The sequence below is a fragment of the Antechinus flavipes genome, chromosome 2 (assembly GCF_016432865.1).
Source record: "Antechinus flavipes isolate AdamAnt ecotype Samford, QLD, Australia chromosome 2, AdamAnt_v2, whole genome shotgun sequence".
NCBI classification, from domain to species: Eukaryota; Metazoa; Chordata; class Mammalia; order Dasyuromorphia; family Dasyuridae; genus Antechinus; species Antechinus flavipes.
The window spans coordinates 70424309-70451182 of record NC_067399.1 but is presented as its reverse complement, the minus strand read 5'-3'; the positions used below and the strand labels follow the sequence as shown (position 1 = coordinate 70451182).

Here is a 26874-nt window from a genome sequence, read left to right as displayed (position 1 = left end):
ATAGATTTGTAGATATAGTTGTAGATGCAGATACAGATACAGATGTAGATGTAGAAATAATTATGACTAGATATATTTTACCTATAGATATATTTATGTGTACATATGTATATTTGTATGTGTGTATATATGTGTATGTATTTAACAGTTTTGGACACATGCCCCAAACATCTAAAATGGAGTTATCTACATAAGAGAAGACAGGGACCTGTTTTGGTAAGAAAAAAGACAAAGCTACAAGTGTTATCTTACCAAATGGTTGGGAGTTACCTCTTTTCACTAGTTGCAAAGTAGGAACTAGATACTTAATTTCCAGATTAAGATATGCTCATTCTCTTTTCTGTGGTATCCAGGAATGAAGGACTTGTTTACTCATGGCAGGTACTGAATGTATACTATAAGGTAAAAGGACAGAACTTAATCTTCATTTCCTTCCCCATTCCAGGTGTCCCCAGCCAATACAAGGTTAGGGTTTTTTTAATTGGAAGCAGTACCAGACTCCAGATATCTAGCTCTGAAAACATTAAAGTCTAGGCTTCCATACCAACCCAACAGGGAATCCTAGCCAAAAAAACAGGAATGTGTTTTGGACTTGGTGTTTGGGGTGACTAATGCTTTGTGTTAACTAAATCTGTGAACATAACTCCCTTTATTACCAAAGACTCAAATGATGTAAGTGGGATTATGTCCTTGAGGTTTGGGGGAAATTATTTTAAAATTTGTTCTGGCCTTACTTTTGAAGTAAATATTCATTTGTAAAAGCCAATTTGACTGTTATGTGGTTAAATATATCTAGAGTGCTTGGACAATAAAGTTTGAGGGCATATAATCAGTGGATGTTTGAGACAAAAACCAAAAGCCCTTGAACCCTCTTCTGGATATTGGAAAACCTTGGGGAAAGGAGGACAGTGATCCTCCTTTTTTGGCTATCAGGCAGAAGTGGACCAAAGAATCATTTTGTTTTCTATGCACATATGTATTGTGTCACATATATATCACATGAACAGGAACATTATATATCCACATAGGTGATGTAGATATATAAAGTTTTGATGTGTATTTAGAAATGCAAATATGCATGTACAGATAGATACTCTAGAAAATATTCAGACATTTTCTATTTCCAGGTTTTTTACCTTGTGGTCAGAACTGAGCACAAAATATCCCAGTGACTCAATTTTGGCCCATTTATTGCTTTATTACATTCAAATGTGGAGACAGTAACTGCTATAAGTCTCCAGGTAGAAAGGTGCTAGGGATCTCTGTTGTTCACAGTTCCATTGACATGAAGGCATGAATACATGACCCTCCTTTTGTTTCTATCTTTGTGTTGTATATATTTTCTACCTTATGTGACACAGTGTCTGGCACATAGTAAATGGTAAATAATTTCTCATTCTTTAATTACTAGAGATATAATGAATTAGATGAACTAGGCTGTGATCATGTGAGCTTAAAAGTTTGCAGGTAACACCAGAGATCTGAGGGTTGAGTACATGTCAGAGTTTGTGGGCAAACAAGTTTGGTCTGCCAGCCAATATCAGAGTAAACAACCAAGACTTTGTCTCAAACTGGACTAATCTTGAAATGAAAATGTAAGTTCCTTCAAGGACTTGTCCTGGTTCTGCCATTTTTGTATAAGAATCTGATGGGATAAGTGATTTGTAACAATTACTCTAAAAGATTAAATCCACTCTATCCAAAGGACAAGATAGTATGGGACGAGTCTGCTCCTGTTGGATGTAGAATAAGTTATACTTTTGTTCTTGTTGCATCTTCTCAAGGAATATCATTTTATAAATTTTTCTTAACTGGATAGATAATGCTAGGGCACTAATAAATGATTATCAGTTATATAGAGAACATATTAATGGTTAATTATAGGACATTGAAGTAATAATTGATGACTGACTCTGGAAATGATATATTAGAATGAAAACAAGTCAATGGCATTAGAAATATATTCCCAACTATGCTCAAAGGGCTATTAAACTGTGCATACCCTTTGATCCTGTAGTGTTTCTAATGGGCTTATATCCCAAAGAGGTCTTAATGGAGGGAAAGAAAGCCACATTACAAAAATGTTTGTGGCAGCCCTCTTTGTAGTGGCTAGAAACTGGAAACTGAGTGGATGCCTATCAGTTGGAAAATGGCTGAATAAGTTATAGTGTATGAATATTATGGAATATTATTGTTCTATGAGAAATGATCAGCAGGATGATTTCAAAAAGGTCTGGACAGGTTTACATGAACCGATGCTGAGTGAAATGAATAGAACCAGAAGATCATTGTACATGGCAAAAGCAACTAATGTACGTTGATCAGTTCTGGTGGAAATGGCACTTCTCAACAATGAGATGATTCAAACCAGTTCCAATAGTATGATGAACAAGTCATCTACACACAGAGAGAGGAATGTGGGAACTGAGTATGGATCACAAGAAAGCATTTTCACTCTTTTTTGTTGTTGTTTGCTTACATTTTATTTTCTTTCTTATTTTTTTTCCTTTTTGATTTGATTTTTCTTGTAAAGTAAGATAATTGTATAAATATGCACGAATATTTTGGATTTAACAAATATTTTTTACCATGTTTCACATATATTGGATTACTTGCTATCTAGGATAAAGGATGGGGAAAAGGAGGGAAATTGGAACACAAAGTTTTCAAGGGTCAATGTTGAAAATTTATCTATGCATATCTTTTGAAAATTATAAATGAAAATATGTGGATCAGGAAAGTCTGAGTTTGAAATCCAGTCTTAAAATTTTATTAGTTGTGGCACTAAACAAGTAACTTCTTTTACCTTAGTTTTCTCACTTGTAAAAGGGATAAAAAACAACAACAACAAATATGCATCCAGGGAAACTCCAGGGTTGTTGTGAACAGCAAATATAATAATAACTGTAAAGTGCTTAGCGCATAGTAAGCACTATATAAATGCTAGCTATTATTAATTTATTAAATGTAAGTACTGTATACTGGATTTTGATTGAAATTAATATAGAATGCCAAACAGGTGGTGATTTCTCTATGAGGAATGCATTCTGTATGAGGAATGCATTCAATTAATTAATTATCAGACTGACAAAATGTTTTGTGTTTAAGTTTTAGAATCTATAATATTGTTTCTGTTATTTTTAGGCTTCTAACTTTTCTTGAATTATGAAATTTGGGAAATTATTGTATAAGAAATTCTGTTAAAAAAGTAACTTCTTTAATTTTGATGCTATTAGATTATGAGTTGAACTGCTTAAAATGTTTGAAAAGTGGTAAGCATGAGATAGTTTGCTATTTGTGGGAAGAGAGGGAAGTAGCAAAGATCTCTTAAGTTGTCCATATCTGTGAAATTTTTAGGACTTAATATTTGGGCAGTGTTGTAAAATCTTATAAGTCCTGCATATAGCATGTTGTAATCTCAAGTAAGAAAGTCTGAGAGAGTAGGACCACTACCAGTCAAAGTGGGGAAACTTACAAATTTGCTAATAAAAATTAATTTTATCTGATAAAAAAGAAATATACTCCTAGAGCTTCCATAAGGCTACTTTTATATACGAAAATACATGTATATATACAGTATATACAATATATGTCTACATACGTGTAGGTATGTTTCATAAAAACATATTAAAATACAATAGGCTTCTGCAAATTTATACATCATATGTATATATGTACATAGACACATTTATATACACAATACTATATATATACATAATTATTTACACATACAAAAGGTTTTAAGCTATTAAAAATTAAAACTACATTGATGATTTGAAAACATACATAAATATTTAAATATATAGAAAGAGATGAAAAGTAGGTGGCTCAGGATATATATATATATTCACCCATTGTATTTGTATGAGGATATATATATATATATATTTTTTTTCCAAACAAATATTTGAACTCATCAGGTTGTACATTCTCTATAAAAACAATGCAATCACAACCCAACCTCTATATGCTTTCTCATTTTGTGTGACTCCCACCAATGTTCCCCTATGATAAATTGCAACAAATAGTTTTCTAGGACCCTTCTTCCCTTTTTCCTGACATCAAACCTGTGTATCAATGTTATTCCCCATCATCACTCATGCCACGTAGTCTCATCTTTTTGGATCATAACGATGCATTTCCTTGTTGGTATTCTTTACTTAAATTCTTCTTTGAAATTCTTTGTTATATACCACAGTCTGCTCACACATTCCATGTTCCTCTTCATTATCTTGTGTGTGACACTCATTTTAATTCTTTAGGGACTGTAATGTTCTGTGATTCATCATCACAAAACAACACTAATAGAATACTTATATTTAGAATAAAAACAATTCCCTTTAGGTGATATTAGGAACAAATAAAGAAGTTTCATAATTTCTTTAACACAATACAATCTGTTCAGCTCCTCCTATTTTATCCTATAATTTACTCATATTTCATTTGTATTGTCTTCCCAAGATATGTAATTAATGGTTGATGAGTTCTTTGAATGGCTTATCAAACCACATATCAAAATCTATGTAAAAGAACTTCTCCAACCACTTGGTTTCTGCTAAGTGAATAGTAAGAGTGAATCCTTCTGGGTGATTACAGATCTCTTCCAGAAAATTCTGCAGAGTTCTGAAGATTAATGCAAAATCAAAATGATTGTTGCTATTCAGTCATAGATGACTTTGTGATTCCATATGGGGTTTAGTTGGGAAAGATACTGGAATTGTTTATCATTTCTGTCTTCAGTGGATTAAGGCAAATAGAGGTTAAGTGGCTTGCCAAGAATCAAGGTTAGTGAGTCCTTGAAGCCAAATTTGAATTCAATTCTTCCTGGCTCCTGGCTCAGTGATCTAACCACTGTGAACATCCAGCTAATGTTCAAGCAGCATGATTTATTTGCTAAATGAAGAATTTAAAGTTCTTTATCATCCATAGAGAATCCATCCTCAAACTGAAATCTAAGCTCAATCTTCTCTATTATAGTTGTAAACTTTATTGTTTTTATTATATTTTATTGTTGTATTTTATGATGCTTTATGTTTCACCTGATTTTAATTATAAGGCAATTGAATAAGATGATCTCTATTACCGAATCTTTTAAGGAATCTTGAATAATCAGGTGCTTCTTTGGGAAAAAATCTTTTAGGAAAACAGCTTTTATCTTATTGGGCTCTATTTAACAAAGAATTTTTAAATATCCCACAAAATAGAAGTACAATGCAATTGTATTCTCTATCATTCCCAATTAATTTTGCAATGATCAGGATTTGAGGTACTGTGGAATATTCTTTGTGAAAGTTGGCCTTTGACCCATTGATATTCTCCTCAAAAATACCTTCAATATTTGCGTGTAGACAATTTTCATTTTTTTAAGTGCAAAATAAGGTACTTAAGTCAGGATTCATAATTGTCCTCCTTGTCATTTAATTTTAGGATTAATAAGGTCCAAGATTTTTCTAGACTTTGGTATCTTTCCCTCCTTCAAATATTTTATGAATTTGTTCCTTCATACTTAACACACTTGTCTTGCCCCCAACTTGGATATTCTCTCCCTATTCTTTGTCTGAAATAATACATTTTCCTGTCTTTGGCTTCTTTAATGTCATTTCTACTTTTTTTATATAAAAAAGACAAAGGTGGCTATCTAGTTAGATGAATAGATGGTAGATACATAGACACAGACAATATATAGTTATACAAACAAATTCAAAACATATCTAAAAAAAGATACTGAACATGTGAAAAATATTGTACCTTATTAATACATAAAATAGGAAATTGAGAAAACATCTACAACTATCAATTTATATGTCTATTTTCCCATCTATATCCAGTTTTATGAGAATCTTTTATACATGCATTGAAGTGATCTTTTATGTGGTTGTCAGTAGAACATGCAGACTTTCACAAGTAGTGCTGTATAATAGATCACATCTTGATAATAACAAAATTAAATGGAATTTGTATAAAATACAAGATTCCACTATGTACATATGCATTGTATATACATATGCATATTACAATAAGTACATATATATGCTCATGAATACATGTATACATACATACACATCTTTAATTGAGTAAAACATCTTTTTAAAGATGTGTTCCATCCGTATGACAATTTTAAAGACTCCTTGAAAGGTATAACAACAAAGATACAGCTAACTAGGGTAGAAATAACATTATCATTTGACTAAAATATCAGGTGAATTGTAAAATAGGGATATGAATATATAGACATAGATCTTGATATGGAGGATTTTTTCTTGTAATTTTCAGAGTATTTTATTCTCTTTACCATTCCTTTTATCTCTAGCTATATAATTTGTATTTCTTGTTTTATTTCTTCCAGTTACTTTTACAGTCTTGGAAGCTATAGATCTTTGTTGTACTGGGTTCTAGTTAGATGACATACTATTGATTTCTTTCTTCTTCTTCTTAGTTTATCACTTGTCATCTCTCATTCAAAAGTCCTTTAAAGAGGTTTTTTGTTTATTTGTTGTTGTTGTTGTTGTTGTTGTTTTCTCTTGCACTGAACAGAGAAGTTCACAGTTGATTTTCTTTATCATGTAAATCTAGGACATTTTATAACTTGGATGAGATATTTTGGGAGGAACTTGTCTCCCACCACACTGCCATCTTCTCATACTCCTCTTCATTGGGTCACCAATAGATTAATTTTCTTGACCTTAGACAGCCGGTACATATTAGAGGCAAAATTTTAACCTATGTGTTTTTAATTCTGTGGCTACATCTTTATACACTATACTACTACTGTAGTCATGGCACAAATCAATTTTTTCTCCTACATGTTAAATGAATTAGAAAACACCTTGTACAGTAAAAGAAAGCAATGGTATTTCAAAAAAGAGGAGTCAATAAGAGTAAATAAGGTGGATAGGATCAAATAGAAAATTCTTCTTTGATCAATATAAGTAGGTAAGATCTAAAATTCCTTCTATTATTCTATCCATTAGGTTATCCAAAATGGACCAATGATCTATGCCTTTGTGTGTGCCTCTCTCTTGTCTTTCTGTTTCTGCCCCTTTTTGCCTGTTTTGCTGTTATACATATTAAAGAGTTGTTTTTAGTTCTTAACTCTTAAAATTAAAATAAATAAAATTTTCTCTAAAATAAATAATTGAAGGTAATGCTAAATTTTACTTAGAAGCTTGCAAAAAATAAAGCTTATTTTCCCATTTAAGCTTATAGAATTCCAGAAATTTATCACTAGATAACTTGGTAGCCCATATATGCCAGCTTAAGAAACTCTACTTTAAATGAAGATGGAATCACCAAGCAAATTTATTCAGCATTTCAGGTTTTTCATGATGGCATTGGGAATCCCAAAATTTAGGATTAAATCAAATTAAATAGTGATGATTTTTATTGATAACAAAAGCACATTAAAACTAAGCATAAACCAAATTTTTTTCCTTGGAAGTAACTAAAGTATCCTTTCTGTGATCCAACCAGAAGACATGAATTACTGAACCTTATATAGTTATTTGAACAATGGTGTTATTCTTATTTATATGAGGACTCAGAAGTTGATCAACTGAATTCAATTTCATAAGCATTTGTTAAGTTATAATGTGTGACTCCTATGTTTGCCAGTATAATTTGTCTCTTCCAAAGATTCTTTCTGGTTAGAGCAAAGTCCAAATAGAAAATAGATTTGCTCTCAATGGTATCTTGTAATACCACACTAATTTTGTCAATCTCCAAAACATTGTTAAGTCTCCTAAATGAGATATGTAATTACTCAAAGAGAATTCAGCTTAATTATTACCCTAGAAAAACCAAAGTGGATGAAGAATGACTATTGAGCTGGAGGACAACCCATAGAGTTGCTTCATTAGTACATGTCTCTTGGAGAGACCCTACATGTGGATAATAATCCTGGACCCAAATTTGAACAGTAGGAGGATAACAGGCTAGAGAGCCTTTGTGTAACTGTGAAGTGATTTTAATGATCCCGTATTTTCCCCTAAAATGAAGTTGCATATTTCTAAACTGTTTTTTTTCTGGTTATGTCAACTGTCTATGAACTATGCACAAAGACATTCTACAAAGAAGTAGTTAAGTATCATCCAAAGATTAAATGGTTTACAGGGATGTGAGAAGTCTGCAACATAATTCCAACAAATAATTTTATAGGAGTAGCATGACAGATATCATAAAAACATCTAACTAGAAAAATCATATTTTTCTTTTAAGAGCAAAGGATAACTGATGGACAGTTCCCATGCTTCAATAGAATCCCCACAAGACCAAAAGATTTAGAGGAAAGGAACATTTACTTCTGTGGAGAATTTGAAGAAGAATGTGGATGATATACCCAAAATAATAAAAATAAGAATCATAACAGCATCTAGAGAGATATCCTAGACTGAGAACTGAGTCAAGAATTTACCACCTTCAGTTGTCCTTTGATACATTGTGGCAGCTAGAGTCTCCTAGTGTCTGAGTGAACTCCCTAAGAGTATATAGTGGTACTGATCTGCATTATTAGAGTTTCTTTTTTGGAAGTAATCTGTAACATTGATGTAATGTCCAGACTAGTTTTCTGAAGGATCTCTTGATAGACCTTGGTCTTTAGATGGAGAAGTGATGAAGGCAGGAGAGTCACCACCAGGCTGGTCAAAGATGGAGTATGGAGTCTGGAGTCTGGAATCTTCTCTCACGTTGGTGTCTGAGATCCTTCTGTGTCTCCTCTGTGTCTGAGACTCCCAGTTCCCAGTCCTCTCAGCCCTTAAATATCTCAGTAAGATTACATCACTAAAAGCAACTGAGCATGTACCAACTGTAGCCATTACATCACCATATCACACTAAGTATATGCTAACTAGAGTGATTCCATCATTATATCACATTAAGTACATGTTTAACTAGAGAACCATTACCCCACCAATCATGCTGAGCAGGTACTTAACTATAAGCACCCTGCTGTCTTTCATTCAAGTCCATGATTCCAGAGTTCCAGCCCTTTACACATTGACATTTCAAATGCAGCTTAAATAACAACTCCAACAAGGGCTATGCATATACACTAGCACTTTCAGATTGGCATTACATAGTAATTGATGGATAAATGGATGGACTGCACTAAGAAAGGAAGTTCCCACACTGATGTGATCACAGACCTATCAAAGTTGTTGTTTTTTTGTTTGCTTGTTTCTTTGCTTTTTTGTTTGTTTGTTTGTTTTGTTTTGTTCTGGAGAGAGAGAGAGAGAGAGAGAGAGAGAGAGAGAGAGAGAGAGAGAGTGTGTGTGTGTGTGTGTGTGTGTGTGTCCTCCAAGGTCCTTGAAATAAAGCCAGATAGATGGCTCTGGAATATAAAAATAGTAATTCAGGTTTTGAAATCCTACCTTCTAAGAACTTGGAGAAGTTATCATTTCCTTCATATGGCAGATTAGAAAAGTGATGAGCAGCTTCCAGAATAAGGAAAAGTCTTGCTTTTTTTTTTTTTTTTTTTTTGTATTTGTGTCTTTTGTACTTAGCATGTGATTAAAACTGGGTAAGTGCTTAATAAATGACTTTTCATCTAACCATTCATTCATCCCTTTATTCACACAGTTGGTATGGGGGCTAAAGTTCAAATTAGGTTTCCTGTATAAAAGACTAGTCTTTGTCCCTTATGCTACACTACCTCAATGAGAAAATATGACAATGTCTCTGACCTCAAGAACCTCATAAGATAATGAGAAGAGATGATAAAATAAGGAAGCAAACATTAAATATCAACTTTTATTTAGCCAAATCACTTTTTAATCTTGTTTGTGTTGTTATGGTTTGGATAGTGTTTTTTTGTTTCCTTGGGTGGTTGGCTAGGCTTGATTTTCTTATTAATAACTAGGAAAAACAAAACAAAATGAACATCTGAAACAAGATTTACATTATATTTTTGTGCTTATATAATTTTAAAATGATTAACAACTTAATTTTATTTTTTGGTGAAAAACACTGACATTGGAACCTAAGATGCATAGAACAATTTCATTTGGAGTGACTAGTAGATAACAAATCTGGGGAAAATACAATTGGAAAGGAAACCCAACTGTGCTAGATTATCACCCTTGCTCCAAAATCAAATGTCAATAAATCTTCACAGAATCAATAATTTTACTGTACTAGGGTATGGTATTTCAACAAGTGATACTGATATAACTTTCATGAAAATTGTGATGTTAAAATTTTTAATATATTTCTAAAACAGTTCAGCTGCCATTTAAGCACATATAGGTATATATTTTGTTCTGAGAGCTTATAAATGGCAGATAACTGTTGGTCATCAAATATATTTCAATTTAATACTGGCAATTTTAAGATATAATTATTCTTAATTTTTATGTAATGAATACATATATATATAAATATATATTTGTGTATTTTATATATATATATATACATATACATATATATATATATATATATTTATGTGAAAGTCAACCTCTAGGGCTAATATGTGTAGAAATTGGCATTTCTGAAGGAGAAGGGAAGATGAAAAATCAAAAAGCAAAGATGAGGAGAAGATGTAGAAATGAGAAGAATGGAAGAGAAGAAGAAAAGAAAGAAGAGAAGAGCAGAAACAAGGGAGAAAACATGATAGCTGTTGACACCATCATATTCACCTTCATGGTAAACTAAAGAAATAATTTATATTTATTAGTAAAATAGTAAATATTTTTAATCCACATTATCGTGAATAGATAACAGATGTGATTGTATAAATGTTTGAACACAAGTCTTTAGAGAAAACCTGGAAAAACTTTCTTATTCCCAGATTAAGCTTCTCTAAAATTAAACAGGTCTGAATGATATTTCTGTTTATTTACGTATTTGTTTAGTTTGTGTATACAGTCTCAGGGATTATATGAATGAAATATTTCTGGAAAAGAAAAAGAAAACTCAGAATCCATTATAGTAGAGGGATCACAAAAAGGAAGAAAGAATTTAGGTAAAATTGTTACAGGGTAGGTAGGTGACCCAGTGGATAAAGCACTGGGAATGGAGTCAAAAAGACTCAAATTCAAATCTGGCTTCTAACACTAACAAACTGTAAGACTCTGGAAAGATCTTAGTGCTCTTTATCTCAATTTCCTTGTCTATAAAATGAAAAAAGAAATAGCAAACCAATCCATTTGCTGGCAGAAAACTCCATCAGAAGCAATGTAACAATAATAAAAAAAAAGTTGTTTATATGTCTTATTCATTCTTTTATTTATATGAAGAAGTTATTTAGGGAGCAACAAAGTGGCAGAATGGATAGAATACCAGCCTTGAAGTCAGGAAGACCTGAGTTCAAAAATAGCCTCAGACACTTGACATTTACCAGCTACTTGACCTTGATCTCATTTAATCGCAATTATCATATCAAAAAAAAAATTATCTAGGATAGAACAATAATCCTGGCTCTGGAAGACCTGAGTTCAAATTCAGTTTCAAATACTCCATAATTGTGTGACTCTGGGCATACAACAAATAAATAAAAATAAAACGCAAAGAAGTGATCTAATTAGATGATGTAGCTGTCATAGAGAAATTTTATTTCTTCTTTTGTTTTCAAACTATTTTTCTGAGCATGCAAGTGTCTTAAAATTCATATGGGTTTTTCTTTTTCCATGTATATTTATTAAATATATTCAATGGATGGAACCAACATTAGTTGGCTCTGAGTTTATAATCATGTTATTTAAAAAAAGCAGTTTTACATGAAGATTTATGATTTATGCTTCAAAATACAAAAAAAAAAAAAAAAAAAAAAAGCTCTTTAACCAACATGAACTTCAGTGATGAGAATCTGAACAATTCATTGAGAGCTACCATTAATTCTTGAAGCTTCAATTGGTGGTAAGGTGGTAAATTGGATTTAGTATCTAAAGATTTGAATTTATCTCCTGGCTTTGCCATCTGCTATCAATGTAACTTGAATGAGTTACTTAGATTTTCATAGTTTCCTCATCTGTTACAACAACAACAACAGCAACAGACCTGTACTATATGATCTCTAAGACGCTTACCAGTTTCCAAATCATATGGAATCACCATCCCAACTGCCCCTCTTATGTCCTCCTTTCTTTCAACAATAAGTTTCTTTCCTAGCTTGTATTTTAATTTTGCTGTCAGTACCTATTCTTTTCCTCCACCCTTCAAAATCAGTTGCCAGACCACACAAGCTTAAGATTTCTTATTTGCAAACTGGAAATTATTACAAGAAAGAACCAAAAATACCTGGAGATGGTAAAGACTTTAGGAAATTATTTAGTCTAACAATGTGATGACAGCGTATTTAAAATCAGCCGGAGTCAGGAATTCAGGTTAAGGGGAAAATCTTCAATCTTTATTCTCAGTAGAGGTAAAGAAGGACTGCGATAGCAATATGGACAGCTGAGACAGGAAGCCAGCCAGCAGAGGTGAAGGGGGATTGCAGGTGAAAGGGGGATCAGAGGTGAAGGGCAGTCGCAATAGCAATGCAAGCAGCTGTAACAAGACGCCAGTCAGCAGCCTCTCTTTTTGCTTCCTTCTCCATTCCCCTATCTCCACCCACCAAAATCATCATTTCCTATACAACACATCAGGACTTGCACAAAGAGTGGGCGGGGGCCTTTCTTTCTCCAAGCATATATATTGATAGAGTATGGTCCAATTACTATTTAGCCTCATGTGCTTGGGACCTCAATGCATCAACTCGAGCCTCAACTCATTACACTAATCTTATTTATAAGGAAACTGAGGCCAAATTAGATAAAGAAAGCTGCTTAAGATTTAGATATTTCATAAGAATGAAGTTATTTCCTGGATAGGAAATTCCAGACATTAAAATGGAGCTGTCCACAGTGGAAATTTATTTGGAACTTCTAGGGTACAACAGCCAACACCAAATGTTGGGGAGATTGTTAGGTATGACATAATGCAAATTAAGTGAAATATGCATACGTACAAATATACTTGTGTATATTTTCCATACTCCCAAACTCTATTAAATATATAGATTAGAACTTGCAATTGAACTTGTCAGCTTTCCCTTTAGAATCTTGACCTCTTAAATTTGCTTCCAAATTTGTAATACACCTCCTATCTCTATCTGCTATCTAATGATAATCTTATGAAAAGGAAGATTGTTATCTCATGTGAATTGTCACCTTTTCTTGTCCCTTGCTTCTGGAACTATTGCTATTAGCACTGCCAAATATACCTGTCCAGTGAAGATTATTCTGCTGAGTTACATCTTGCACCATACAGAGCTATTAGAAATAACTTCTAAAGGAGCAGTCCTTGAGTCCATATAAGAGAAAGGTCAATAGAAAAAAAAAAAAGTTCAAGGTCACAAAGGGCTCTAGTGTATGCTCTACCTTTTAGTTTATTCAGGTTTACTGATTCCAGCTACATTTTTTTTTTTAAAAGCCTCTCATGGGCTAATGTCATATTTTTATTTTAACCTCAAATTTAGAGTGAAAGTAGACAAAAAAGAAACTTTCTAAATAGATACATACAAATATACATACATATACATATATTCATGTTATATATTTATATAAATTATATGTGTATGCTTTTAGGGAGAAAAGGTATAATTAGTTCAAATATGATACCATTATGTCCTTAAATTTTTGTATGCCATCACTAATCATTTTATATTCCCAAGTTTTGACTCCACAAATATGCTATGAATATCTAGAAATCAAGGATTATTTGTAATATTTCTGTTCCCTTCACTCTCACAATACCTGAATACTAGTATCCAAAGCAATAGAAAATGAATAATTTACTAATTACTTCCTAATTGATTGGTGAAATTTAAATGTCTCACTTTGTCATGTCACACTTTGACTCAAAAATCATCAGGGACTTTCCATTTTTTAACACATTATTTTTAATACTAAATAAATCATACTTATGACTTTGTATATGATTCCAAACTCTTTTTTCATTCTTATCATATACTATATATGTGCACTTTAGTATCTGTGTTCTAGTCATACTCATTTATTCACATCTGTTTTTCACATGACTATACCTACCTTTAGTTTTTGAGGTCCCTCACTTCCTCCCACATGCAACTTTATGCCTCTTCCATTATGACTTCCTTGATTCACTTAATGGAGGTTATTTGTCTCATCCTCAATTCATTATATAAATTTCCTTTGCCCTTATTGCGTATTCTTTTCCACACTACTCCCTGAGAACAATGATTATGCTGCATCATATTCATGTGTGTAACTCATTTAATTAACATGGAACTTCATAGATAATAAATATTAATTGAATCAAATTGAATTAAATACCTATTACTTTGCTACCCACACATGAATGGGCTCTACTATAATTATGCTATTGTTTTATATTACATTTAGTTGTCTCATATTTTTAATATGGATGGCTTTTGAAATCAATAGATCCTATTCTTATATATCTAAAAGGATTTTTCTTTAATTTTACTTTTGTACTCAGGTTGGCTAGCCATTTTGAAGTTTAGTTAAAATAATTTGTAAGATGCTCACAAAGTAGTTTATCTAGTCACTGGCTTAAAGCCACTGTTAATTGACTAATCTCCTTTTCTGTGTCTAGTCTCCAGCTCAATCTCCTGTTTTTGGATTATGACGTTCAATGTAGACTTTCTCCAAGTGTGTAAGAGCTACATCTGCATGTGAATATACACAAATAAATAATTAGCCAGCAAGCAAATATCAACAGGATTAGCCTAGCATGTTGGAACAAATCTTGATAAATCCGCCTCAGTAACAATACTCTAACTACACCAGCATGAATAAAATATAAATTCAACTTATTTGAAGTATAGTTGTGTCAGGAAAGATATTTTAATGTAACTGTTGTTCAGCTTCTATTACTGGGGGACTAAAGCTATTGAACTGGGTTACAAAAAGGGAATTTGAAAATGCAAATCGGGGAGAAGACAGTCATAAATATCTTTTATTCATCAACAAACCCTCACTCATGTAAGAAGCTATTTTAATGGGTGACTTTTAATAGCTCTTTATACTTTCATGCATACATACCCAAAATGGACATCTCTGGAACGGTAGCATGATATGGTCCATTAAGAAACTCTGGTGCATTGTCATTGATGTCTTGAACTTTAATAATGAATTCAGAAGGAGGCTCCAGAGGTTTGTTTGTATCCCAATCGACTGCTTGAGCTGTTAGTGTGTATTCAGCCTTTTCCTCACGGTCAAGTCTTTTTATAGCATGAATATCTCCTGTTATGTCATTGATCTGAAAGATAGTCCCAGCTCCATCTCCCGATAGAATGTACTTGATTTTTTTGCTTCCAGGATCCAAGTCAGTGTGGAGCTAAAATAACAAATTAATATTTTGTTAGTGAGGAAGCAGCATCTAGCTTTGCTCTGTAGCAACTTAATCATGTTTTTCTTCAGTTATCCTTTTTGTACTTTAATCTCTGTTCCAGTAATCCCTATTTCAGTTTACATGCACAAAAAGATGATGCATTTGTATGCATACTAATCAAAATGGATTGTAATCATCAGTACCTAATGAGCCTGCATATTTAAAAAAGCAGTTGGTATAATATATATATATATATATATAATATTTTTAAATGTTTCCTGTTAATTATATCTTTTGAGGAATTATCATTCTATTCAAATAGTTGATTAACATCCCTACTTAACCAGATCACAGATTCTCACATTATTGCCTTTGATGTGACTTTTGCCAGGTTAGGCTTTTTTATGATCACTTTCCCTTGCCACTGTTTGGGAAAGAAGAAGAAGAAAGGCCATAGCCTAAAATTCCAATGGGTGTTGTAGTAAAAAGTTGTCTCCATAAACTATGTTAGTAATTGAAACCATTGCTCAAATACACATATAAAGAGTTTAGTCCAGTTACTCATCCAGTTCTTACAACTAAAATTTTCTTTTCCTGGCATTCAAAACCTGAACAAGAAAAGAAACAAAAATAATGTGTGGGAGCATCTAGAAATTCAAAATACAACCTTCCCTCAGGGTCCTTTTTGTTTTGTTTTGTTTTTACTCCAAACAGGCTTTTTTCCTGATTTGTCATTTAAAATTTTGTTTAGGATTTCAATGAATAAGAAGAAAGAGTTATCTAAATAACAAAGTAAAACCAGATATATTCCTATAGTTTATTTTGAATCCCCCCACCTTAAACTCAATTATCAGGTTATAGCAAATATTTATGTAATGTTTAAATTTCTTTTATTGTATTCAATTTATTAAGAAGAATAAATATTGAAATGTTATTTTATCTTAATGAGTATGGGATTTTAATTCATTTAATATATTAATCCTAATTTATGATCATTTTAATTTATATACATATTTAACATGTCCATTAGCATTTTTATTAAAAAGAATATTTGAATAATATATCACTAATGGATGGTTTCCATTCACATATAAGTCATTCCTATTACATAAAAATAATTTAGGTTACAGATTAATATACTCTAATAACAGCTGAGCAATTTCAATTGCTTTGGGATTTATTTGCATTTATCTTGGTGATACTTGCGAGGGTGGACCATTGCTTTCAAATTATTCAACAATACCTGCCACTATTCTGATTGGGAGATGTTAGTTTTGAAATTCAATTTAGATCTTGAGTGCTATGATACCAAAAATCTCTTTCAGTCAGAATTATGAAAGTGAAGCCCTTGAGAGATGATGCCTGTGAATAATTCTGAAGCAGAATATTGTCAGAATAATGATGTGTGTGCCATTTTGTTTTCCATGTCACAAGATTTTAATTTGGAAGACTGTACAATAGCTAACTTTCAGTTTTTTGGTCCAGTGTATTGGGGGGTGGGAAGAGAAGGCAGAATGAATTAGGAAAGGCAGGGAATCAAATAATTTCAAATATATTTCTTGTCATTTTATGATTTGCAAATCTTTTTTTTTTACCTTGACAAAGAAAACATGGAGCTTGAAAACACTGTGAAAATGACAGCAATGTCGTAATGATTAATTATGAAAGACATGCTATTCTGATCAATGCAAAAATCTAAGATAATTCCAAAAAATTCATGTTGAAATAAAAATGTTATCCACCTCCAAAGAGAGGATTGATGAGCTCAGTGTAAATTAAAGCATAATTATCTTAATTTCTTTTTCTTCTTGATTTTTTCTGAAATTTTAATGAAATATAGCTAATATGGAAATTGTATAATTGATATAATATTCCATTTTTATTTTTTACTTTCCCCAGTTAAATGTAAAAACAATTAGTTTTGGTTATACATGTAAATTTATTTTTATATATTTCCATATGAATCACATTAGGAGAGAAAAAATCTGAATAAAAGAGAAAAACCATGAGAAAAAAATCAAAAGAGAAAAAATGAACATGGTATGTATTGATCTACCTTCAGTCTCCATAGGTTTCTGTATGCGGCTGGAATTTTCCATTCAAAGTTTATTGAGATTGCCTCAGATCACTTAAACCATTGAGAAGAACTAAGTCTATCATAGTGAATCATAACACAATTCTACTGTTGCTGTGTACAATGTCTTCCTGATACTGTTTGCTTCATTCATTGCATTACTTCATATAAATTTTTCTAGGCCTTTCTAAAACTAGTTTCTTAGTTATTTTTCATAGAATAATAATATCTCATTATTTTCACATATCATAATTTATTTAGTCATTCCCTAATTGATGGACATAGATTCATTTTCCAGTTCTTTGACACCACAAAAATAACTGATACAGTTTTATACATGTGGGTCCTCTTCCCTCTTTGATGATTCTTTTGGATATAGACCCAGTACTGCTACATGACAGGTATGCAGCTTGATAGCCCCCTTTTTTGGACATAGTTCCTAATTGTTCTCCAGAGTAATTGGATCAGTATATAACTCCTCCAGCAATGTGTTTGTTTTCCCACATTCCCTTCAACATTTGCTGTGATTTTTTCCTGTCACCTTGGCTAGAGAGGTATGAAGTGGTACCTCAGAATTGTTCTACTTTGAACTTTATCTAATCAATAGTGATTTAGAACATTTTTATATGACTATAGATGGTTTTAACTTTTTCTTCTAAAAGTTATCCATTCATAATCCTTGACCATTTAATAATTGAAATAATTGTTATTTGCCTTTTTGGCAATTTAAGAAGGAGTCAGGAGAGATAATTTTGAAATAAAACTTGAAAATAATGCCCCCCCAAATAATAAATTGATGTTATAAAAATATGAAACTTGAAAGCATCTTGAAGACAGTTTACAAAAGTTTCAATTTCATTTATATACTTCTTTATACTTCTAATGAGTTAGCAGTTTATAAAGATCCAACACTTCTTTTATTCCATAAATTAAAAATGAAGTAAATAAAGGTAGTGTGGGATAGTGCATGCAATAGTGGATGCAAATAGAGTATAAATTCAATGCAAGACACCAAACGGCAGCCTACTGATCTGCTCCTGATAGTTTCTGGTGAAGTGATTGTATGTCATTCATTTAACTCCTTTAAGCTTCAATGTTCTCATCCAGAAAATAGAAACAATAATATCTACAATTTATACCTCACAGGATTGTTGTTAGGCTCAAAGAGCATAATGAAAGTAAGTTGTTTTTGGTTAATTCGTTTCTGACCTAATTGGGAGTTTTTGTTTGTTTGTTTTTGCCCAAGATATTGGAGTGGTTTGCAGTTTCCTTCTCCAGTTCATTTTACAGATAAAGAAACTGAGGCAAACAGGGATAAGTGACTTAGCTAGGTTCACACTGTTAATAAGTGTCTGAGGACAAATTTGAACTCAAGAATAGGAGTCTTCCTGACTTCAGGCCCATTTCTATTATTTACTATGTTATTTACTATGTTTTATATCTGAGTACAAGTAAAGAATTCTTTAAAATTTGTACATTCATATTGATGATATTATAAATGGCTTAATGTTTGATCATCTAGTTTCTTTATAAAAAGAAAAGATTATATTTGAATTTTGTAATCTTGACTAAGCACCCAAGGCCCTACCTCTAGATACTCCAACACTTCCCACTATATACAAACCAGCTGTTGCTTCTTTTACTTTGCTTCTCCATTTTTCTAGGTTTTCTCAATTCTAAATTATGCAGTCCTCCCACCTTCACCTTAGGATGCAAATTCATTGATTCCTTGGGTAGACAGTACCCCTGCATTTCAAATATTTAAAATTTGTAAATTAACTTGGAGTATCAGGAGTGAATTCCATTATCATATATACCCCAAGAATTGAATTTATATATTTTATATGGAATGAAAAGGAGGAACTTTTAAAAATAACATTGTATTTAAAAAAAAAAAAAACATTGTATAGAGTGGTTCTTATTTTTATTATTATTATCATCATCATGATAAGAAATTCATTAAGTTCTACATGGCCAAATAGCCTTTCTGGACAAGAACTTGAACTTTGGCATTCCTCACTCTAAGCTTGACTATTCATAGCATTAAGATTCTTTGTCACTATTATTACTTTAAAAAAATAAGAGGTAACATTTCTTAAACATTTAATAATATAGCAGATATCATTATCAAAATTTAAGGTTTGCGAACCACCTGTCTCTCTATATGTTATCTTGTTGCATCTTTGAGGTTTGTATCCTTATCTACATTTTACAAGTAAAGAAAATAAGATCCAGGGGAAGCTAGGTGGCACAGTGGATAGAGCACCAGCCCTGAAGTGAGAAGGATCCGAGTTCAAATTTGGTCTCAGACATTTAACACTTCCTGGCTATGTGACCCTGGGCACGTCACTTAACCCCAATGGCCTCAGCAAAAATAAATAAATAAATAAGATCCAGGGAGATTGAAAGAATTTGTTAAAGATTCCATGGGACTTAGTCTCTTTCATTAGCAAGATTTGAATACACATGTTTTTAACTTTTATTGCTATGCTCTTTTCACTATGCTAAATGCTCTTCTGCTGAAAAGCTTAAAAAAATTTCTCTTGAGATTGTTATCTCCATGGAAAGATGAGGAAACTAAAGTGAAGAGTGTTTGAATGGCTTTTAGAAATTCATGAAACCAATAAATGGTAGAGTCTAGGATTGAACATGGTTCTCTTGATTCAAAATCCAGCATTCAGCGAGCAATATAGAAGAGAAAATCAATATCAGAACTTTAAATGCCTATAAGCAACTCTTAAGAATCTGGTGTGTTTAATTTAGGGGAGCTACACAAATGAAATTAGATAATGAAAGATAAAATATTGAAAAAAGGGAATAACGCCCAGTGGAAAAAGTTAACCCTCAAACCGAAAAACTCAAATGGAGAATTAATGTCTCAACTTTGTAAAGGCAGACAATGATGGTTCAGTGTTCAGAGAGATAGGGAAATGCTTAAATTTTTCATAGTTTTTGAGACAGGCATCTCACTGCTAAGAGAATACCACAAGGAAAACTGAGACAAAAATAAATGGCCCCTATATGCCCAAATATTATAGCAGCATATTTTATTTAGTAATAGATAATAGGAAACAAAGTAAATGATAGCCAATTTGGGAGCAGTTAAACAAATTTTGACACCTGAGCACTGGACTTGACCTAATTTTAAAATTTCATTTTGATACCTACTTGCTGAATGACCCTGAAAATTCCCTGAAACTTTCTTAGCCTCAGTTTCATCTTTAGACTTGAGATAATAAAAGAACCAACTTTACAAAGTAGTTGTGAAAATCACCTTCAATCACATGTAAAGTGCTTTGCAAACTTTTAAGTGTTAGCTAAATCCTAGTTATCATTATTATTATAAATGTAATAACTTGTAGGAAATAATGAATAAAGAGAATTGTGAGAAGAATGGAAAACATTATAAATTTCCTTATATGGTGCAGAGTGAAGTAAGGAAGAAAACAAAATTAAACACAATGATTTAAATGGAAAAGAAAATGGAATAAACAATAATAGCACCAACAAAAAACTTGGTTCTGAATTATTATAATGATACTGAAAGTGGTCCTGAAAGAAGTGTGAAAATATATCTTGCTTTCTGCTTTGCACAGGTGGTAGTCTATGAATGGACATTTCATATATTGTAAGATTTTTCTGATAGATTGATTAGTTTTACTGAATTTTGGTTTCTTTCTTCTCTTCCTCCTTCTTTGTTATAAAGGGTAATTAACCCTCTAGGTAAGAGAGAGGGAATATCTTTGGGAATAAAGGTAATAAAGGTAATGTTATTTTTTTAAAAAATTTTTTAAATCAATATTTAAAATTCATTCCCAATTTACCCAAATATGTCATTAGGGAATGTGGGGCTTTACAACAGAGACTTAAAAGAAATGAGGATAGTACCTTGTTGTTAATTCTCATTACCTTAAATTAGAAGCAACCAGATAATCTGCTTTCTATGTTGTGCAGTCCTACCACTAGTACATCTGCTCTCCAAGTTGGTCTTCACCATCGGGTCTCTTAGAGTGTCTAGGGATATTTCCTTCTCTTGGTATTTGTGTCTCAAAGTCTGAGTCATCTTTGAGGTTTTAACTCCCACTCTCCTGACCGAATTTGTCTGTACTGGTTGTTTTATGCCATCAATCATGATCATGCCCAAGGACATATTTTATGTAGGTTTCTTCTCCTCTGCTTCCTTATTCTGCCATCCCTCTCTAATAGAAATACAGTTATAGCTCTAGAGTCACCCAATAATTTTTTTGGATTCTCCCCTTTGCTTAAGCATGTGATGAGAAACTTTTGTTTACCATTCTGGAGATTCCCCCTGGGGTCTAATAAGTATACTAGCTGGGCCTCTGCTGGCAATCTATATGAGTTACTGCATTCAAATGGAGGAAGCATGTCACAAATCTCTCTAGTCATGGCCGTGTTATAGACATATACTTGGACTATTCCAAAAAAAGCACTCACCGTTTCTTTCTGCCACCTGTTTCTCCTTTGCACAAAGCCATAAAGGAATCCTGAGAACAGAGTTTAATGTACTGCAGCCGTGATATACCAAATGGCACCCTAATGGCCTGAAGTGTTTAATGGGCCTCCCTAAGTGCTCAATTTACTACCAACCATGATGGTAAAAATGAGCTGAATTTGACTATACCTGTCCAGACTTGGATTGACAAGGATAAAAGGGACTCCCACCTCCTTCCAACACACAATGGAGGTACATAGGACACCCTTCAAACAGCAGAGGTCCAACTCTTAATAAAGCACACAAATGTATAGCTTTCTATTCCCCATTCTCAATGACATTATTTTAATGCCTCTAAATGCTTAAATATCTACTATGAAAGGCCTCAGGCAGTACAGAATCAGGATCATTATGAAAGGTAACAGAGTTTAGCAGTGATTAACACAACCTAAATCAGCTTTACTTGCTTAAAATAAGTATTAACTAACTATTCACAGAATCCCAAAGAGTCATTGTTAGGAGAGAATTCAGCAATGTTCTGGATGTGATGTACCAGAAAAAGCACTGGGACTAAAATCAGGAGTAACTTGAATTTCAATCCTGGTTCTTCTACTTGCTAACTCTGTTATCATGGGCAAATCATTTCCCTGAGTTTTAGTTTTCTGCTCTGTAAAATGGGATAAAATCTCTCTTGCCACCCATCTTCTAAGGTTCTTATAAGAAGATAATTTCACAATGGAAAATTGTTATAGAAATGTTGATTTCTCAAGGCTTATTTCACTATTTACTCTGCTTTGTTCTTTTATTATGATCTACATTTTATAATCTTTAGTCATAGGCCTTTATAATATTTTTAATATGAGCTCATAAACTAAGTCACTTTTATCCTTGTCTGTAGGGTTTCTCCACTTATCCAATGAAATCAAGTGTTTGTTGATTTGAGGCAATTTCCAAGGTTTTTAAACATCATTATTTTAACTATTCTGCTTCAGTTAAATTTCTCCTTAAAAATAGTAACATTTAGTGTCTTAATTTTTGTTTACTTCCTATTTTTTGTAGTGGGTAGATTTTCTAAATGGTACATAGGTTCTATGTTAGAAAGGGGGGATTCCAAAAACAAAAATGAAACAATCCTATTCTGATGTCTTCAGTAAGACCTGCTATAATCATATCTGATTTCTTCTTATTATTTTTATTGTTCCTTCTAAATTGTCATTTATTTTGATCTTTGTTCTAAACAGATCTTTTTTTCTAAACAGTCAATGATCTGTCTGCACACATAACTAATTCTGAAACTATTCCCACAATAATAACTAGTCTGTTTCACACATCATTGTTAGTTTTTGGTGATGTTATTTGGTGCTCCCTTGTCAAAAAGCCTTCTTCCTTTCTTTGAAGAAATCATGTAGAGATTAAAACCATGACATTTGTGGATAGTTTGCCAACTTTTGACGAATTTCATTTCTTGATACAGAATCATATTTTCCAACATAATTTCTGCCATCCTTCCAAGTAACCACCTCAGTAATATCAAGGCATGTATTGACTTGTATTAGAAGATCTTGTCAAATAATTAGTAGAATTATTTTCATTTTTTCCAGCTTTTGTAATGAATATTGGTTACTATATTGACTTTTAAAATTAAATGATCAATTCTTAGATGTCTATTTTCATAGGATCAAAAACTAAGAGCAGGAAGAAGCTTCAGAGTCCATCAAGTGTTGAACTCTGCCATTTTCATGATGAAGAAACTGAAATCCAGGAAAGTTCAGTGCCATGTTGAAACACATAACAATAGTAAGCACTAGAGATGAATTGTGGACATAGGTCTTAACTCTTCTGACAGTGCATTACTATTAAAGGCTACCGATATGACCTTATTGTAATTGTTATTATTATTGTTGTTGTATGTAATATTGCATATTATAAAAGATTCAAATATGTTATGAAAATGTATTTTTTCTTGCCGTCATCCAAATGATGAAACCAACTCCTTTAGATTCTTTTCTAAGGAGAACCTGTGATCTGCCCACTCATTCAAATGTAAATTCAGCATGTCTCTCATGGATTACAGTGAGAATGTCAATATAAATGAAGTTTAATTCCTTCAATTACATATCATCTCATTGGTTATTAGATGGTGATTGTACATTAAATATGAGTACAATTTATGGTTTTGTTTGGTATAAAAACTGCTAAGTTCTTAGCAAACTATGTTCTCTCTCAACTACTGGACAATGGACATATAGAATTTCTAATCTATTTTTTCCCTCTCTCTTATTTTTTTTGGTTCTATGAATGACCAGAGACAAAATTGTCATCATGTACTGGCCAAATTTCTTTCAGGTGTTTCTAAATAATATTCATTCATAAAATGAAAATCCCAAAATAGGAAAATAAATATATTTATTCTGAATTTGGAATATCAAGTTAAAAGTTTGAAAGACAAACACATATATACATACATACTACACACACACATTCACACACACACACAAAATATGACAATTTAACATGGACCAGAATAACATACTGAATAAAGAAAAAAAATCAGTATTTATCAAGTTCTTTTTCTGATAGAGTAAGAAAATATATGCCACTCTAGTGGCTCAGATTCCTTCCTACTATTTTGTTGTAGTTTTTGGCTCAGAGGATTAAACAAGTTAGTTAGGGGTTCTAGCAGCCCTACCACACTGAAATATATCTTTAGCAGTGGTTCAAGGTGAACTGCTGAAAAGGAGGAACACATTCACTGAAACACACTTCAGGAAATAAACTCAAGGGGGAAATACATTTGTTGATGCACACTGTAGAATGGACACTGTAGGAAATAATTTGAAGAGAGTACACATTTATTGAAGATTGGATGCTTGAGTGAACTAGGAAAGTTTATAAGTGTGAAGCTAAAAGGAGCATATACCAAATATAAAACTCATAAAATAAAATTATGATATATTGAAGTGATTTATAACAATACTGCATTTTTCCTGAGTCTAAAACAATGCCATTTGGTCCCCGCCTTTACTGTTTACTATTCTAGGATTAAGAGCTAGTTTTTGCTTTTTGTTTTATTAAAAGGAGTAGAGGCTGAATCATAATAATCATGAGAAAATAATTCATCTTATTCCACTGTGCAGATGATAACAAAATATCCCAATTAAAGACATATTCTTAGGGTAATCTATCCAGGTGCAATGAATGAATTAAATCTGGCAAGCATTTATAAAATGCCACTGTATGCAGTCCAGAATACTGAGCAAGTGGTACTACAACGCCCACATATGTATAACATAAGTGCACAATTTGTTGGCACCCAATGTGAGCACATTTATGTGGCTGATAAAGAACAGGAACAAAATGTGAGCAAAACGAAATGTATTTTAAACAGATAAGGAAATATGTTCAGCACATATTCCAAAGGGCAATGAGCAGCAGGGTGTTCAGTAGCACTGTGGAAAAGGGAGGAAAAAAAAAATGATTAGAGAAAGCTTTCTCCATGTTCTTTATATTTCAAAAGGACTTAGTTAACTACAGTCCTGATAAGAGTAAAAAAAAAAAAAAAAAGATAAAATTCTTATTTGCTAATGGCAATTAGTTTATAAACAGAATTAGTTTGATTCAGATAACCTACATAAGTACTGCAGAACAGAAGATGGTGTCTTACAGAATGTCATTAATGACAGACTTTCTCTCATATCATTAGAAAGTAAGCTTCTCAAGGACCTGTACTGTTTCAATTGATTAATTGGTTAATCAATAAATGCTTACTATGTTCCAAGTACTGTTACTTAAAGAAGGAAAAGAAGTAAAGAACAATTCCTGACCTCATGGAACTTATAATTTAATAGGGAAGTAAACATGGAAAAACACATATACAAACAATATTTAGAGAAAATAAATAGGAAATAATTAAAAGAGGGAAAATGCTAGATGGAAGAGGGATTGGGAGAAGGCTTCCTGGTGAGAATTTAATTGAGATTTAAAAGAAGTCAAAGAGGTCAATAGTCAAAAGAGAGAAGGAAGGGATCTAGAAAAAGAAAATTACTGAAGTTGAAAGATAAAGCTTCTTGTTTGTGGAATAGCTAGGAGTCCAGTATCACTGAATGGATCAAAGAGCAGAGTATGTGTTGGAGAGTAAGATGTAAGAAGACTGTAAAGATAGATGTAGGCGACAGTATGAAGGGCTTTGAATACCAGACAGAGGATTTTAATTTTCATTCTGTAGGCAATAAGAAACCAATAGGAAACAGTGCAGTAGTATAGGCATAGAAAAGAGGGCCCAGACAGAAAGCATCCCAAGAGATAGCTATGGTTAGAAAATGTGTTGCCATGAGTTTCTTCTGCATCCATACTTTTAGCTGTCTTTTACCTAGTTTATAAAGTTCAAATTCTTCAGTTTGGCAATCTAGACTATGTCATCTGGTTCCAGCCTACTTTTCAAACTGTGTACTCCCTATCTTCGAGACAGATAAGAATATGCATAATCTTCTTGTTCAAATTCCATACTTTCCTGTGTCCATGATTTTCTTAAATCTATCTCAATGCCTTGAGTAACTCATCTTTCCTTCTCAACTGATGTCAATTAAGATCCAATATGAACACCGCAACCACTATGAGGTCTTCCCTTTTCCTTTTTTTAGTTTGAAATTAGTAAATAAAAACATTTTTAAAGAAAATATTTGTATGTTAGTCATTGTGTTGAGGTCTAGATATGCAATAAGCAAAGTAAGATAGATAATGTGCACAGGATTTTTTAAAAACAATTTGGACTTGACTACCTCCCCCCAAAAAAAGGGAATGCAAAAGTATTTGCATATTTACAGCAAAACGAGTAATTGTATACTTAACTGTTAGTCTTTCAATTTCATAATGCTTCTTTCTTCCTTAAAAAAAAAAGTATTAAATTCCATGTTACTTCTAAAATTATCCTACCTGTCTCTTTCTAAACATCATTGTATTTTTTTTTGTGCATTTAAAAGAAAAAAATTAATTATATATATATATTTGCTTCACTATTGCTAACTGACCTTCTCAACCCTGCCTT

The 26874-nt window shown here is 32.3% G+C and overlaps 1 protein-coding gene across 1 annotated transcript in view; it reads right to left on the bottom strand.

The window, feature by feature from the left end:
* The window catches only part of CDH8 (cadherin 8), a 527274-nt gene that overhangs the window by 362249 nt on the left and 138151 nt on the right, over positions 1-26874 (bottom strand). Inside the window, exon 3 of the mRNA XM_051975087.1 lies at positions 15015-15309. Coding sequence (XP_051831047.1) covers positions 15015-15309 — 295 coding nt within the window. The remainder of the gene's footprint in view (positions 1-15014; positions 15310-26874) is intronic.